This window comes from Pseudorasbora parva, chromosome 3, assembly GCF_024679245.1.
Source record: "Pseudorasbora parva isolate DD20220531a chromosome 3, ASM2467924v1, whole genome shotgun sequence".
In the NCBI taxonomy this organism is placed as follows: Eukaryota; Metazoa; Chordata; class Actinopteri; order Cypriniformes; family Gobionidae; genus Pseudorasbora; species Pseudorasbora parva.
The window spans coordinates 8,201,010-8,218,412 of NC_090174.1; the positions used below are offsets into that span (position 1 = coordinate 8,201,010).

At 38.1% G+C, this 17,403-nt stretch overlaps 1 protein-coding gene across 2 annotated transcripts in view; it reads left to right on the plus strand.

Moving 5' to 3' along the window:
* The window catches only part of LOC137070513 (neuronal migration protein doublecortin-like), a 72,385-nt gene that overhangs the window by 20,910 nt on the left and 34,072 nt on the right, over positions 1–17,403 (plus strand). For both annotated transcript variants that reach the window (XM_067437727.1, XM_067437728.1), the window contains exon 3: positions 10,164–10,498. In XM_067437727.1, the coding sequence (XP_067293828.1) occupies positions 10,164–10,498 (335 nt within the window). The remainder of the gene's footprint in view (positions 1–10,163; positions 10,499–17,403) is intronic.

The following is a 17,403-nucleotide window of genomic DNA, read 5'->3' on the forward strand; positions in this document are numbered from 1 at the left end:
GCTCTGCTTTTGTTGTGCCCTGTGAGCTGAGCTCGTACTCGGCTTGGGCTGCCTGATGTCAGCGGCAGCCCCAGGGACCTGGACTCGGAGAGGGAGAAACTGCTTTAGCGCCGCAGCTTGTTTCTTTGACTCCTGGAACCTCTCGGTGACAGTGTGTACTGCGTCACCGAAGAGGCCACCAGGAGACAGCGGCGCGTCGAGCAGAAAGCTCTTCTCCCTCTCTTTGATTTCGGTGGGGTTGAGCCATAAATGTCTCTCCGTAGCCACCAATGCTGCCATCGAGCGGCCAACACATCTGGCCGTCTCTTTGGTGGCCCGGAGAGTTAGATCGGCTGCTGTTCTAAGCTCATTTATGACGTCACCCCCCACTTCATCGCGTCCATCTAGATCCCTGAGCAGGTCAGCCTGATAAGCCTGCATAATTGCCATGGTGTGTAGGCATGCAGCAGCCTGACCTGCCGCCGAGTACGCTTTGCCCACCAGTGCCGACGTTGTTTTCAATGGTCTGGTGGGCAAAGTCGGGGCCTTTAGGGACGATGCCGAGGAAGGCGAGAGATGGCTCGCAAGCGTCTCTTCTACCTTTGGCATCGCCCCATAACCGTAGTGCTTCAGCCCCATGATGTTGCTATAGACCGAAGTCTGAGGGCTGAACACACGGTATGATGCCGGTCTCCTCCATGATGTTGCCACCTCGGTGTGCAAATCATGGAAGAATGGCAGGCCCCGCCGCTGAGGTTCTGAAGCGCGAGCGGGCAGGAATCTTTCATCTAATTTACTAGATCGTCTCTTTCCTGCCTCAGATCTCTCTACGGGCCAGTCAATATTTAATCTGGCCACGGCTCGCGTTAGAACCTCAACGAGCTCATCACTCGCAGGGGACTGAAGTGGCGAATCTTCAGGCGCGATGCTCTCAACGTCCACCTCCTCGGAGCTGGATAGTTGGAGCACCGGCGGCTCTCTCGGGGGGGAAGAAACCGCAATGCGTGCTTCCAAGCCCCGAGAAGAACCGCTGGATGGAGCGGGTGAGGGCAGAGATAAGGCAGCGCCCGTCTCAAACCCCTCCGCAACATCCAATTGTGAACCCCACGACTGCAGCCTCCGCTCTGCCTCGGCAGCAGCGGGACCAGAGCCGCGGGGAACACGAGCCGAGGCACCCTCCTCAAAGAGTGCCCGGCGGGAGCGCAGCGTTCTCAGTGGCATACGCTCACAGTGCTCGCAAGCAGCCCCCTCGAGGGCTGCCTGGGCATGCTGCGCTCCCAAGCAGGCAACACAAAGAGAGTGTGTATCCCCACTCGTGATGTAGCGTGGGCAGGGATGAACACACCTCTTAAAGTTACTGCTTTCACTCGCCATTTCTCTATCTATTTATTTTCTCTTTTTTGTAAATATATGGAATATTTAACAAAAGGTGGAAAAACTCTTTCAATAGACAGACAAAAACACCAAATAGACAGACAGGTTCACACAGATCGCTTACTGAAGGCACAGAAGCTAGTTCCTGTTTGTTTTCACGGACGTTTTATAGCTTCCGGTCGATGACGTCATCACGCCGACGATCGATCTTTTTTCCGATGGAATGGTTCTACAGGCGCTTCACGACGCATTAACGCAGAGGCGTTCTCACAGCGTTTCGACGCAGCTCGAGTTCCCCGAAAGGGAACAACTGTTACTTACAAAGGTGGATGTGTGATAGAGCTAGTGTAAGAATATGTAGTATTACACACACACACACACACACACACACACACGCGCGCACATGTCGCGCGCGCGCGTGTGTGTGTGTGAGTGTGTGTGTTTGGTAAAAAGATAAACTACTTAATTCAACAGCATTTTTGTCATAAATAATAATCTTTACAAACAAATATCATGGTTACTGAGGAACAAACAATGTAAGCGAATGGTATCCAATGTTGAAGGCCATAGGGTCAGCCATCAAACACTGAACTGGACTAGATCCAAAAAGCAGCAGTCTGAACACAAAGGGGTCTGAGACCACATTCCTACTAAAGTGGACCAGAAAGGATCTGAGTCCTCTTTCAGGTACAGGGACAGTGTGAACATAAAGAGAACTGGGTCTTTTTTCACTTGGTTCACCTTTTAGTCGACTTAAAGGAGTCTGAGTTTGGTTCTTTTTAAGAGGACCCAAGTGTGAAAACACCCATAACCACCATATTTATAATGAAACATCATATATTTAAAAATATGATATTAATCATAACATATAATAAAGTATAATTTATTGTTTTTACTGTAAATCTATTAAATAATAATGGGATCTCTTCAAAGATTTCAGAATCTTAACTTTTTTAAAAAACTTTTCTATTAACATATTTTAATGACAGTATATTTAACAGAAAATAGTACAAACTTTGGCATTAATGAAAAAGCTAGTTGTTTCTTATGGTGTGCTTTTAGATCCGCCAAAATATCACAATGTTAGTTCTTTACTATATCAACCCTATGTAACATGTATTTCTGTGTAAAATCTCACTTAATTTTGATTTGATATTCAAGAAAACAAGAAAAAACATCTAATGTAATTTTACATATCTAGTAAATGCATCTTGATTAAGCATTTTTAGAAACAAGACAAAAATAAGAACAAGAAGCACATTTTTTCCAGTGCTGTATGTGTGTGTGACGATCAGTAAACTAGTTGTTAGTAAAACACTGCCCACCTGCACTAAGCTCTGCAAGAGCTAAAAGCAGATTGGTTTGTCTGTCTGGTTGCCATGCCAACAGTAATGCGCCCATTAAAGGTTGACACCAGCTCTTAATCCTGCACCTTCGCACTCACACTCGCACACATCTAAGACTACTAAACCAGTGTAAAAGCAAACAAAATTAGCTGAAATTGAGGTTTAAAGCAGAAAACACTTCGATTAAAAATTATGTACAAAACAAAGTATGCCTGAAGTATTTTATGTAGTTCAGGCTGAATTAATTGCAGCATATTACTTAAAGGGTTAGTTTACCCAAAAAATGAAAATTATCCCATAATTTTCTCACCTTCAAGCCATCCTAGGTGTATATGACATTCTTCTTTCAGACAAACACAATCAGAGTTATATAAAAGCATATCCTGGCTCTTCTAAGCTTTATAATGAGAGTGAATGTAAAAGGGCATCGAGCCATCATAAAAATGATCGATACGGCTCCAGGAGGTTAATAAAGGCATTTGGAAGTGAAGTGATGCTTTTTTGTAAGTCATATTAATAACTATAAATATTTTTATGATGGATGGATGTGCTTTTTTGGTCTTCTAAATCTCAGTTACCATTCAGTCCCATTATAAAGCTTGAAAGAGCCAGAATATTTTTTTTATATAACTCAGATTGTGTTTGGCTGAAAGAAGAAAGTCATATACGCCTATAGGATGCTTGAGGGTGACTAAATCATGGGATACTTTCATTTTTGGGTAAACTACCCCTTTAAAGCTGGAATACACTACATGACATTTGCTCAGCTTTTTGCCCTGATTTGCAGTCTGGACGAGTTGACAATAGTTGCCAAAAGTCTCCACCAGTTGATTTTGGGCAGTCGGAGTTGAAATAATTTCAAAGAAATTCATGAAGTGCATGTTAGCCACAGAATCAGATTTTTTTTAAGCTTCAGACTAAGAATCCATCCATTCGGAGGATATCAAAAAATGTAAATGATCCTTGGTGTATGATGCCCAAAAGTATGATGCCTAGTGTTTTAAAATCTCTTCAGATTTTACAAGTCGTGTAGTGTATCCCAGCCTTTGGGTTAGCAGTTTAGAACAAACCTGTTCAAGGAATATCAATACACTAGGCCAACTGCCTTCCAGGTACTGCAAATATGGAACATGGCCAATGTACACAGGCAAAGTTGTTGCAGCTTGTTATCAATAGTGCTTTTTGGAAAACATTTGAGCTATTTTGCATAATTTATCTTAAACTCCAAAACCACAGAGTAGTGTTTTCAAACGGTGTCCAACTGGTCACTCATGCTAACACTTTAGAGTCACAGGTCAAAGATCAGAGGGCTTAGCAGTAATTCAGTACGAGGAACCGCTAATTACTTTAGTCCAACTCTTACGCTGTAGGGTCAATGCCAGTGCACTTCTCCTGTATAGATAGTTGATATGTGGAAACAAATTTTGGATGTACTGAGTCAGATTGTTTGATAAATCAGTGACCACAGCATTATCAGCTAAATGCTCCATTAATGATCAGTGCTAGTCTGATTAAAGCCAGCAAGAAACGACAGTTGAGATCATCTTTTCTTCCTGTTAAGATAAAATATAAATGAAATCCTCAACTTTAACATAAAGATAAATTAGTTTGAATATTGATTTTTAGATTTTAATATAAAGCGGATATAATGTTTTCCTGATAGCTTTTTATTTTACAGTCCTGTTGTACAGTTCATCATGTACATTCGATTTACTTATATAATTATACTTAGAAAAATTTAAGTAGTTATAAAGTGCAACCAATTTTCACTTTTTTTTTTTGAGAATTTCAAACTATTTTAGTGATTGGAAGCAGTTTTCCACATGAAAAGACAAGACATTCTTCATTACAGAGCAAATCTGCCTTGTCAGTATGTGTTGAATTTTAGATGAATCAAGCTGGGAGCAGACAGCAAATAAAAGAGCCTCAGGGAACATGTTCAAAATCTGTAGCACACACACACACACACACACACACACACACACACACACACACACACACACACACACACACACACACACACACACACACACACACACACACACACACACACACACACACACACACACACACACACACACACTAAACTGCTAAACCAGAGTGTGTGTCTGGAGCTCAGCTTTTCTGTCTCATCTGCTGGTGTGTGACTTCTGCATGTGTACCACACTGTCTGTGCATAATGTGTGGCTCACACACACACACACACACACACACACACACACACACACACACACACACACACACACACACACACACACACTTGTTTTTATATCTTTACGTAGACTTTCCATAGATGTAATGGTTTTTATACTGTAGAAACTATCATTTCTAGCCTAGATGATGCACGAACCAGAGCTGTTCGGACCAATCAAATTGTCAGGGCGGGCTTTGATGATGGACAGATAACGTAATGTAATCATTCTCGTCACAAAAAGCGCTTGGGTTGAATTCGTTATAATCCTAAACGGAGAACTTATTTGTATACGCATTTAAAGTGTTCACATTTTACTATCTTTGTGGGGAAATTTGGTCCTATCAATGTATTTTAAACAAGAACACAAACATACACATTTTTATACATATCCGATAATATTTTCTAGCACTCTTCACAAAAAGCTTTTTATATGTTTAGATATTCATAATTTAGTTTGTTTATTCAGCTGTTTTCCTTGTGGGGACCATCGAATGCTCCCCATAATGTATCACAAATATCCTAAAGGAATGTGTACAGGATTCCTGATGGAATTTGTGGCAAGATTTTGAGGCAATCCTAAAGAATCCTAATGGATTTTTTTATGAAACAATTCCCACATTTCCTACAAAGTAAAATTTCTGCAGGATTTTTTTAATTCTTTTATCTTTGAATGTTTAATAATAATATTTATTAGATCTCTACTTCTAAATCTAAAAGAAAGAAAACCCTCCATGGGTTTTACAGGGTCCCACGGGGACAGTTTATCCTATTAGTAATTATAATTTTTGGGGATAATTAGTTGTCCTATTGGGAACTGTGTTATAAATATGTAAAATATATATATATATTTTGTTTAATTCCGATGAGGATCCGATTAAATACATCTATTTATCTTAAAAAAATATTAAAATATTCAAGCAAATTTGTTTAAACTAATACATTTTCTGGTCAGGCTTTCTCACGGCATTGACAAAACTTTTCATATAGTTGTTTATTATAAATTGTTTAGGTTACAGTAAAAAGTACAGGTTACATTCTACTTTCATCTCTTAAAATTATATCATAACGATCAAATTTTACTTCCCAAAAGACACGGAAGGATCTTTGTCTGTACAGACAGACGCAGTGATGTTAATAGCTATTTTAGCAGATGTTTGTATCTTATGTTACATTACTTACATTACAGTGATAGCTTGGCATTATCTCAGGGTCAATTCAGGGAAAATCTTGAAGTCTCAGTGCGATGATTCGGGATTGTTATTTCAATATTCTCTCTTCCCTGGTCTTTTGATTAGTTATAACCAGTGATTTCTGTATATATATGAATAGTGTGGTGCATATAAAGTGGGCAGAAATGGCACTCAAGTGAGTGTGTTTGAGTCCCAATATTTATTATCTACATCCATATGCATTGATGGATGTATTTGGGCCTCTGTTCACGTTAGAGTTTTTTTCTTCTTCTGGGTAATACCCAGGCAAACGATAAGGGGTTCGCACTCTCATCCTCCACCAAAACCTGAACATGATTGATGGCATATAAGAGAAGCCTTCAGGAGCCAGGGAAGCTGCTGAAATTAGACTCTGTATGATGGATAAAGGTGGAGTTTAGGACAAATGTTGAAAAAGTGGAAATATGAGTGGGTCATAACTCATAAATGGTGGAAATTATAGCAAAATCAAAATTTAAGGGGTGTCATTAAAGAGGTCATGACTCTGAACTGCAGTGTTTTATTGTTTTATAATGTGTCCTGTGGTAGTATGTTTTTTACATCAAAAGTTTTATAATTTAGAAATGAAAGGCATTGGCTCTGATTTGATGGCATAGCCTCTGATTTGAATGTTCTGTTTGAAGGAGAGTGTCTGCTGTGAGACTTCAGTGTAAAAACTTCATCTTTACTATTACAGCTCTAAAGGTTAACTAATCGTGAAAAGTTTTGATTATAGCACTACATTTGGCTCTATGGCATTTAGATTGTGGCATGAAAGGTTGCAGTGATAAGCTTTGTAGGCGATCTCAGACATGTTAAATGCATGAATGCAGAGATCTCGTCATTGCAACTTGAAAGAAGAATGAAATATCGAAGAATGAAAGCTTTAATCATTACTAACAGTGCAAACACAATGTAAATAAGAGATTTGTTGATTATTACAGGAGTTTTGGCGTGAGTGCAGAACTCAGTCACCGATTGTGGGGAGGTAGTCAATCATCCTTTTCCATCACCAGTCTCGCTCGCTCCTCCCACATCTCTCGCTCGACTACCTCGCTAAACTGATTAGCTTGCACTGTTTAATCAACAGCTCCAGCAATTGTAAAGGAAGCCTCCTTTTTTTATTGCTTTCTATTAGGGCTGAAACGATTCATCGAGTAACTCGAGTTAATCGAATCAAAAAAATCCTCGAGGCAAAATCATCTGCCTTGATGCTTCGCTTAGTCCATTTAACTACACACAGATATTGCAGAAAGACATTTTTTGTGTAAGGACTCGGAGCATGAGCGGATTGCGGTTATAGCCGCGGTTCAGGTGCGTAAACATCCCAAAAATTGCAGGTGGATGAGAGAAATCGTTAATATGTTGATTTTAATAAAGACACGGAAGTCTCATTTCACGCTAAAAAGCAATGAATGCGTGTCGTTCTTTAACTTTCGTTTTCAGCTCATGTCAAGATCAAAGACCGCAATGTGAGAGAGAGAGAGAGCGGGCGGGCATCAGCACTGGTAATATCATTTAATATCGCTGTTTTTAAATGAAGACAACTGTGTGTTGAGCTTCAGGATGCGACGCTGAACATTTAAGTTTCATTTTATGTACACGCGTCAGCTGAGGAGATACGAGCAACTCAAAACACATGAACTCGATGGAGTTTGCAGCTTTGCACATGGATCACCGTCATTGTGATGTGTGTGAAATCTTTAATGAGACTTTATATATCCTACTTGATAATATCTTCGAAATGCACCATTAGATGTTCTCAATACTAGGCGCAACAAACATCAGAACAAGCTGTAACGCGCGTGCGTTTGTGATGAGCAGCGCTCGTGCTTTCAGAGCTCAGAGCTGCGTGCTTTCATTGATTTGTGTAATTTAAATATCACACTTTAATCATATTTATAGCTACTAACTTAAAACAAGCTGTGTTACAATGATGAATGATTAGCTCAAAAGATCAGCATGTGTGATGTACTTTAACTGAAATAAACATATCTCGCGTTTGATCACGTTCTAGCGGTTATTCCTCTGTGTGATGTATAGGTTGTCGACCCTGGTTTATGTAAATGTAATTTTGCCAAATAAGTTTTTTGTTTTGTTAAGCAACCTACTTCAGTGTAGCTAATATGTGACGATAGCATCGCGCTTAACACGGAGGATTTGAAGTTGTGAATACCGGGTGCGGGTGGATGGTTTGCTTCTGACAGCTGATTCGGTGACGATAGAGCTGATCCGCACATCTCTTGTTCCAAGTGAACCTGTCCAATATGTTTTGCTTCAGTAAAGGAGTAAATAAGACAGTAAATGCTTATGTCATGCCTGAGCTGAAGCTGAAACATGAAAGTTAAGTTGCACAACATAAATACAATGTTTAGTTATTTTTATTATTTATAGAATATTTATAGAATATTAGAATATTTATATTATATAGAATTTATAGAATATTTATTATTTATATTGGCATTATTGTTATTTATATTACTACTATTTAGATTTATTGGTTGTAGGTTTAGTTTTAGATTGAGCTATGTTTACCTTTTTAAAGTAATTTGAAATAGATTTTTATTTAATATAATATGGCAATAAAATTATGCATTAAAATTGTTTAGTTTCACAGTTATTAATGTATGCAATTTCAGCAATAAAACATAATTTTTCTAAAAAGAAAACAAATTAGATGTTAATATTAAGATACCCGTCTAATTGTCTCTTATTGCTCTTTAATAAAGAAAAAGTAATTATTATCCGATTAATCGATTAATCGATCGATTAAGTGGTAGATTAATCGATTACAAAAAGAATTGATAGCTGCAGCCCTACTTTCTATTAGGGCTGTCAGAATTAACGTGTTAATAACACGTTAACGCAAATTCATTTTAACGGCACTAATTTTATTAACACGTGATTAACGCAGCATGCATTTTCTGTTTGATCCGTGGCAAAGCATGTAGTTGGAAAAATTAAGATAAGCCATAGACGTAAAGGATGCAGCAGCAAACACTTTAATTGTTAACTGTTAACATTGCTAATCGAATCGTAAAAGTCTGTTTGCAAATCCTGCGCTAAAATATCGACAGATTAACCATAAAATCCACAGCTCCACAGTACAATCCACAACTGATACATTCACATTGTTGAAGATGTGTTGAATAACCACATTCCTTGCATTAGGATGCTATGGACGGTAGCCTAATATTATTTTTAGCCCAGTGATCCACTGATCATGCTTCTCTCATCAGCATCTCACTAACACTCCAGGGGGCGGAGCCAAAGTTGCACTAATGAAGTAGGTGTAGGCGTCTTTCACCTATAGGTAGGCACATTACACAACAAGTCGCTGTATGGGCTTGGTTACAATAACTTACAAGGACTTTTTTTGGACTAACAAGGAAGTTTATAATATTCTTATAAGATGAGCTCTCATACAATTTTATAGAAGTGACTTACAATAGAGAAGCATAAGCAATTTGTCACAGAACTAACAATATTTGCAGTATACAATGCCACATTTATTAAAAAGCTAGAGAAATGCAGAGAAGGAAACAAAGGGAATTGTAGTGATTTATTTATTTGTAAGTGAATTGGTTTTGGTTGTGGAGTAGTCTTCAACTGCTTCTTCAAAGATGTGATTGTTTCAGCAGTTCTGGTGGAGGTTGCTTCTAATTCCAACAGAGAGGAGAAGAGAGGATGAAGGTTTTGGAAAGCAATCTTGAAGCTTGTACATCACAGTAGCAAAAGACTGAAAACCAGCAATAGTTGTCATTTGAAACCAAGTCAAGCTAAATGTACTGGGTTGATGTGTTCAAGGCAAGGCAAGGCAAGGCAAGGCAAGGCAAGTTTATTTGTATAGCACATTTCATACCCAATGGCAATTCAAAGTGCTTTACATAGAAATTAATTAAAACAGTGGTAACAAATGCATGAGAAAAAAAAGAATACCATATGGACGAATAAAGAATTAAAAACAAGCATAGTTAAAACAGTCGTAAAGATATAAATAATTAAAAAAATGTTCAAACAATCATCTTTCTATCTCTGTTTCTGTGCTTTCCACCTCTCCAGGTGAAAGCTATGTTTGTGCCTCCGAGAACTACTACAAGAAAGTGGACTACACCAAAAATGTGAACCCTAACTGGTCGGTCAACGTGAAAGCATCAGCCAGCCAGAAGAACATGCTAGCCAACCGCACAGCCTGTGAGGCGAGGGAGAGCAAGGACTTTGTGCGACCCAAGCTGGTGACAGTGATGAGGAGCGGGGTGAAGCCGCGGAAGGCCGTCCGTGTGTTGCTCAATAAGAAGACGGCACACTCTTTCGAGCAGGTGCTCACTGACATCACAGAAGCCATCAAACTTGAGAGCGGAGCAGTGAAAAGGATCTACACACTGGATGGCAAACAGGTATGGGAGGATTACACTGATACATATATACTATAGGGATTTTCACACTTTAAAGCTACACTGTGTAACTTTTTTAGTTTATTCTTAGCTAAAAACAAGTAGTTCTTTCAAAAATATATGTGCTCATTAATGTATATTTACTTCTTTCAAGTAATAAAGTATTCTCGTAAGTTTATACTATGCCATTGAAAATACATACGGTGAGGGTTTGAATGCTGTCGCCATGTTGCCCCTCCATCTTGAAAGTACATTAGCCAAAGAGGGACATACCCGTAAATTCAAGCTTCGCCTTTTGCGTTTTAACACTCGATGGCACCGTGTCGAATGTGAAGAGGGGGATTGCCATGTTAATCTTGGACTAAATCGGCCACCGTAGGAGTTAAAATGAAATCAGAATTGAGAGGAACAGAAACTATTATTCACTGGATGGTCATATACCTTTACCCAGGGTTAACAATCCATCCCTGTATTCACAGGGCTGCCAAGTCTCACACATTCAGCGTGAAACTCACGCAGTCAACACTGTTTTCATGCTCTCATGCCACACATCCATTTCCTCATGCAGTGAAAAAACATAGTGGAGAAAAGAGGACACGGACAATGCACTGCCAGACAGGATGGAGCAGGTTACTTTTCATATAAAACAAAGTATCAACGTGTCTATTGTATTACAAAATTCCAACAATACAGTTTTTGCGCTCTCCATTGTGACGACAGTTTAATACAAGTGGCACGTAAACTGACCTGTCTTTCACTTTATTACTAGTTATAGCACCAAATAAACTTGCATGAACATCAGAAGGTATGTTTAAAGACACCGTACAGCTTACTGAGATGTATCATGTCTCATGTAATTGTTAAATCAGTGTTTCAACCACGTAAAGAGGTAAATAAAACAGCTTGTGAACAATATGTCATGTAAAGGCATTCAATGACCATATAGTATATAGCTATAGTTGGTTAACTAGAAAACAATTAACTCTAGAAAGCAGAATTTGCTAAATATATGCACTATAGTACTATATTTTTTCTCTTATATCATTCAAAATATTATAAAATTATTTAAAAAGAAAATGAGATGTTAATTTGAACCTCTAATAATAATACCAGCTGACAGATTTTCCCATATGTTTATAGCATTAGTTGAGAGAGATTTTTTTCTCAAGTAAAAAAATAACATGAAGGCCCTACTATACCTGATATTTAGCCAAATAATTCAATATTGAATCAAGATCAGAATCGATGATAAACATGGGTTAAGTGTAGTTTGAATTTAATACTACTGCATTCCTCACTACCGTACAGTATTGTATACTGCAAATAATGTTTCTTAATTATACTGTGTACAATAATATCAGTGTACAATGTGCAATAATACACATTTTAAACCACATTATGTGACATGACACATTGTGGTGACATGACAGTGAATTTTTGATGTCTTTATCAAATTATCGTACAGACAATATTATTAAAATTACAGAACATATTTTAGTTAAAATCTGTAAAATAACATCAAATTTTTTCAGTCTAAGAGATATCATAAATTATGGCAAATCTAGCTTCTGGTTCAATCTACACACCGGAAATAATTGAAATTTATGCAAATGATAAATTCTGTGAGGTCACTAAAACACTACAGTGTGAGCATAATCACGATAGAGACGATGATTCAAAATCTCTTTCTTCAGGTTTATCACATCTAACAGTACATTTTGCCCAGCCCTAAGTGTTTATTGAATAAATTAAACATAGCAGTATGTCATTCCATACATTCTCAAAAACACACACATAAAACACATAAAACACACACACACAGAGAGAGAGAGAGAGAGAGAGAGAGAGAGAGAGAGAGAGAGAGAGAGAGAGAGAGAGAGAGAGAGAGAGAGAGAGAGAGAGAGAGAGAGAGAGAGAGAGAGAGAGAGAGAGAGAGAGAGAGAGAGAGAGAGAGATTTTCTAATGCAAAACATCAGAGTATATGAACAGGTACTTTTTGGTACTTTTGGTACTTTTTAAACCAATACAACAAACACACACACCCATCACACATAACACTGCAATAATCAAATTTCTCTCAGCTAGGTTTTATGTTTCCTGTGGGAGTCTGCGTTTCAGACCAAATATAATTTAGCCATTCATTCATCCTCACTAATGGAAGGTTTTGGTTCACAGTGTAAACCTCAGCCTTTGCCATCATTCAATTATTGTTCTTTAATGCTTCTTTTTTATATGTTCCTGTAATTCATCTCTTGAAATGTTTCTTGTCAGCAGCAGTAGCCAAAATATTGATTTCCAGCTCCAACTAAAACTCCCCTATCCTCCAATACTCAGCTAAAACCAGCTAGCAGTATGGCTAGTTTCATCATTTATGGCCATTAGCTGTTCTAAGCTTGTCTAGATGGTTGATTAGCTGGATTACCAGTAAGTAGATTAGGTTTCAGTTTTAAAAACCTGCTTGCTCCACTGGAAAACTCAATTCAAACCATTTTAAGGTACAAACTGTGTTTCAGAAAATGATTGCTGGTTACTAGCTGGTACAAACTGGTCTGGTTTAGGTAGTAGACAAGCTGGTGTGGACCTGGCTGAGCTTGTAAACCATTTTAGACCAGCAATAAGCCAGCAAGCAGTTTTGCATGTAAAATACAGCCGTCCAAACACACCCACAATATGTTAAAACAAGTCAAAATTAGGGGTGTCAGTAAAAATGTAATAGATTTCTAACCATAGCCCAAGAATAGACTAGTAATTTAGAACATGACCATGTCAAAGAAATTACACATTGTAATAAATTTTGACTTTGCTTTCATAACGGAATATCATACATCTCACAAGTTATCTGGGCAAAAAGACATAACCAAACTTTAGGAATTATTTTGGCTAGAAGTAGTTTACTCATAACCAGATTATATGTGACCCTGGTCCACAAAACAGTCATACAGAAAAAAAAAATTCTATTGATGTATGGTTTGTAAGGATAGGACTGTATTTGGTTGAGATACAGATATTTGAAACCCTGGAATCAGAGAGTGCAACAACAACAAAAAAAAAATTCTAAATATTGAGAAAATCTCCATTAAAGTTGTCTAAATGAAGTTCTTAGGAACACAGTATATTACTGCTACTACTACTGCTAATAATAATAATAATAATAATAATAATAATAATAATAATAATAATAATAATAATAATAATAATAATAATAATACATTTATATATTTAAACTAATCTGGAACCTAATGATTTTTGGCATAAAAGAAAAATCGATCATTTTGACCCATACAATGTATTGTTAGCTATTGCCACAAATCGTACCCGCACAACTTATGGTCATATCTATCGTTATATATAGTTAACCGAGCCGTGAAATGACGGCTATTACTTGCTGGGAAGCCGTGTAAAACCAACCATGTAACCATGAACTAAGCTTTACTTATTTAGCTAGATTCATTTTACAAGATCTACAGCTCCATATGTATAAAACACTATCAGCGAACTGTGCTGTGTTTATTAATGTGCAGCTGTATGTGTGTTTGCTTTTTGATATGAATCATGCATCTTTAATCCTTCACGTCTGCCTCACTTTGATATCGTCATTGATTGCAGCTGTAACGTGCATCTGCAGAGCAGGAGGGATGTGACCCTCCCTTAACCTTTTGCTTTTCTCTTTTAGTGACCGTTGTTCTCCTTTTCTGTCGGTGTATCCCTCCTTCATTTTATTAACATAAGCATGTTCGCTTTCCCCCTTTATCTCGCTCTGTCCTTCCTAAGTATCCTTTGTATTTGCTCGCTCAAGCAGAACTCCATGAACGCTCCCTAATGAGTTCTTAAGATCTGGATTCTGCAAAAATTAGATAAGATGAAAATTCAGACTTCTACCCACAATTCATAGTAGCGCAGAGACGTACATCCCACTTCTATTTTCAACTGTAATAACTGAAATGAACTCAATTGGACTGGACAACAGCAATGTGCCAGGACAGATTCAGGGAATTTTATGTTAAAGGAAGTGTATGTAAGATTGTGGCCAACACTGGTATCACTTTAAATGACTGTAGAGCGGTGTACTCCTCTCCCCCTCCCCCTGACTTGAGGTTGCCAGATTGGCTGCAGCATCCAGCAGGAATGTTTGTAACTGCAGCTGTGGTAACTAGAGCAGATCTGGCAACCCGGATGCTGAAACACTACTGACTTTGTGATTGGTCGATAGGTGAAGGGTGGAGCTTCAGGCCAAAACACAACATGTCAACATCAACATCAGTTTAAATGACAATATCCTGGCCGGACTACTGTTATCAGTGATATAAGTATTTTAAATTAACATGATTTCTTAACGTCTAGTGACATATCAGGGCCATTTTATGATGAATTAAAATACATTTTTTACATACAGTTCCTTTAACTGAAGTAGGAAATACATCTTAGCAAGTGCATGTTTGGAACTAAATTTCATTGAGTGGTGCTAAAAGGACGCTAAAAGTAGATTGAGGCATTTGATCAATTTAGGCTTAGATTTTTGGCATATCCAAAGCAAATCCATTTGGTTGTTTGTAGACTCAACAGCAAAAAACACGTTAGGTTCAGTTTTTACAAACCTGGGCCAAGCCACATTCATTTGGGGTTTGAAATTGAATATGTGATATTTAAAAGACCGTAATACATCTGTCATTTTTATCATTACAAGCTCAGAAAGTTTGAATTTTCCATCCTCAAGCTTTCAAGCTGATGATAACCATGCATGTTGCCAACCCTTACGTAATTACTATGGCAACTTCTTTAGAAATACTGGATTTACAGTGCGGATATTCAGCCCTAAAGTTTGGATTTGAAAAGCAAATCGGAAATGTTTGCCCTGAGAACAAAGTATGCTCACTGGAGCTTTTGTCACATGTATTTTAAACAAGAACAAAGTAAAATCTGGACTTCTTTAGCTGTAGAATCTAAACAGGTATATCTGGTTTATTCATACCATCTTTATAGATGTTGCCCAGACTTATTTCAACTGGCCATCTTTGTTTGCTTTAGTATTACACTAACACTGATTGTGTGTAAAAAAGAAAACCATTGAAGCCAGGCCAAGCTTCCCATTTTACAGTAAGATATCCGGCATCTGATTATAGTGTAGAATGTCTTTATTTTGTTGTCATCTTGAAGGCCATTTTGAATTTAAATTCCAGGTGAGGTTTGGAGACCTAGCTGGAAAATCCATTTCATGGTGGTCATTATTTTCTCCACTCTGCTTTAGATTATAAATCTAGCTAGGTGCCTCTGACTAGCACTTTACGTTCAATTATTAGAATATGCCTATCCAATATGACCTATTTACAAACAATATTTGCAGTATACTCCAAATCCAAGATTCAAGAGTAGACTGGAGTAAAAGGACAAATGCAGAAATTAATCTTATTTGAATATTTTCTTCGGCATTATGAAAAGCTTTTGTAGAGATGCAGCAGAACTGAATAGATTTCACTCTACCTGTTTCTGTCTCTTTCTCAGTTTCTGTCACTGCCTCTTCCAAGATTACATTTTACCTTTATTTGTTTAGACCCAAGACAGCCAATGCCCCCAGGATAAAGCAAAATGGAGGAAGGGAAAGAGAAAGTCAGATAGCTATCGTTCAAGGTCCCTCAGTTGCCGTGAGGCATACACATTTTTAAACTCCCTCTCTTCCTCTAAGGCTTGTGTCTCTCAAGGGTTTGCTAGCTCTGTGCTGTGTGAGTGTGTTTCCTTTGTATTAATGTGATGCACCACACACACACATGCTAACAGATGGAGATTGTAGGATTAGAGTGTTCTACAGAGTTAAAGCCAAGCTGTTTCTATCCCACCCACTCTCCTTAGATATGGGTAATTGCAGCATTTGCTGTGGTCCCACTGGAGTCTCTTATGTCTCACACACTTAATCGCTGACAACAGCAATCTCTCAGCTTCCGGCTGAGGGATTCAGAGTCCAGGTTTGTTAGGATGTCACCTCTCACAGCCTGTTTATGACTGTCTTTGCATTATGTAAGAAAATGTGAAACCATGTGCAATTCATTTTAAGGACAGCACAAACAGTATTCGGAAAAGAGGGAAAAAAAAAATCTTAGGTTAAATTATGAAATAAACAGAAAATGAAGACGTATGATCAAGCGTAGTGTTTCACATTAGACAAGTCACATTAGACAGGCTTGTATCAGCTAACTTTCAGCTGATCCACATTTACCTATCGGAATACGACATACTTACAGTCGTATTTATGTTTCATTCAGGATTATCAGCAGCTTTATCGTGTTGCTAAGGAGCTAATTACCCTCCTCCATCCCCAGCTCCTCCTCACAACCAAATACTTTGGTTCTATTCTGTTTGCCCTAAGGGGGGTTATCACAAGGCTGCATGGACCGTACATAACCATACCGCCAATCTAAACTATATATTAATTGCCAGTCATCTTTGACGATAGTGATCCTGACAGAATTTATGGTTGTCAAATGTTAATGGGTCATGTTCATAGTGTGATAAAGAACCCCTGTGGTTATGCATATGGACACCTGTGTGAATTTAAAGTTGGCATGAAGTTGCCATCGCATACTTTTCTCTACTGTGGTGTATATCTTAGTGAAATGGCCACTGGAATGAGAAAAATTGTTGGGTGGGACATGATTTCGGGATAACTGGAAGTGGTCGACCCCAGAAGCCTCGTACAGACACTACTAGATTAGATGCGTTTCATATTTTTAGACATTTTAAGAGTAACCTCGTGTTGCTTATTCTGACCATGAAGTGTCTACTTAGACTAGAAGAGACTACAGCAGAGGTCCGTAACCTTTTTGTCATTAAGTGCCATTGTTAAGTTTCCTAGTTAATCACTGTGCCGTACCCCATGGTCATTGAGATGTGTGTGAAGGTTTATTAGGACTCTACTG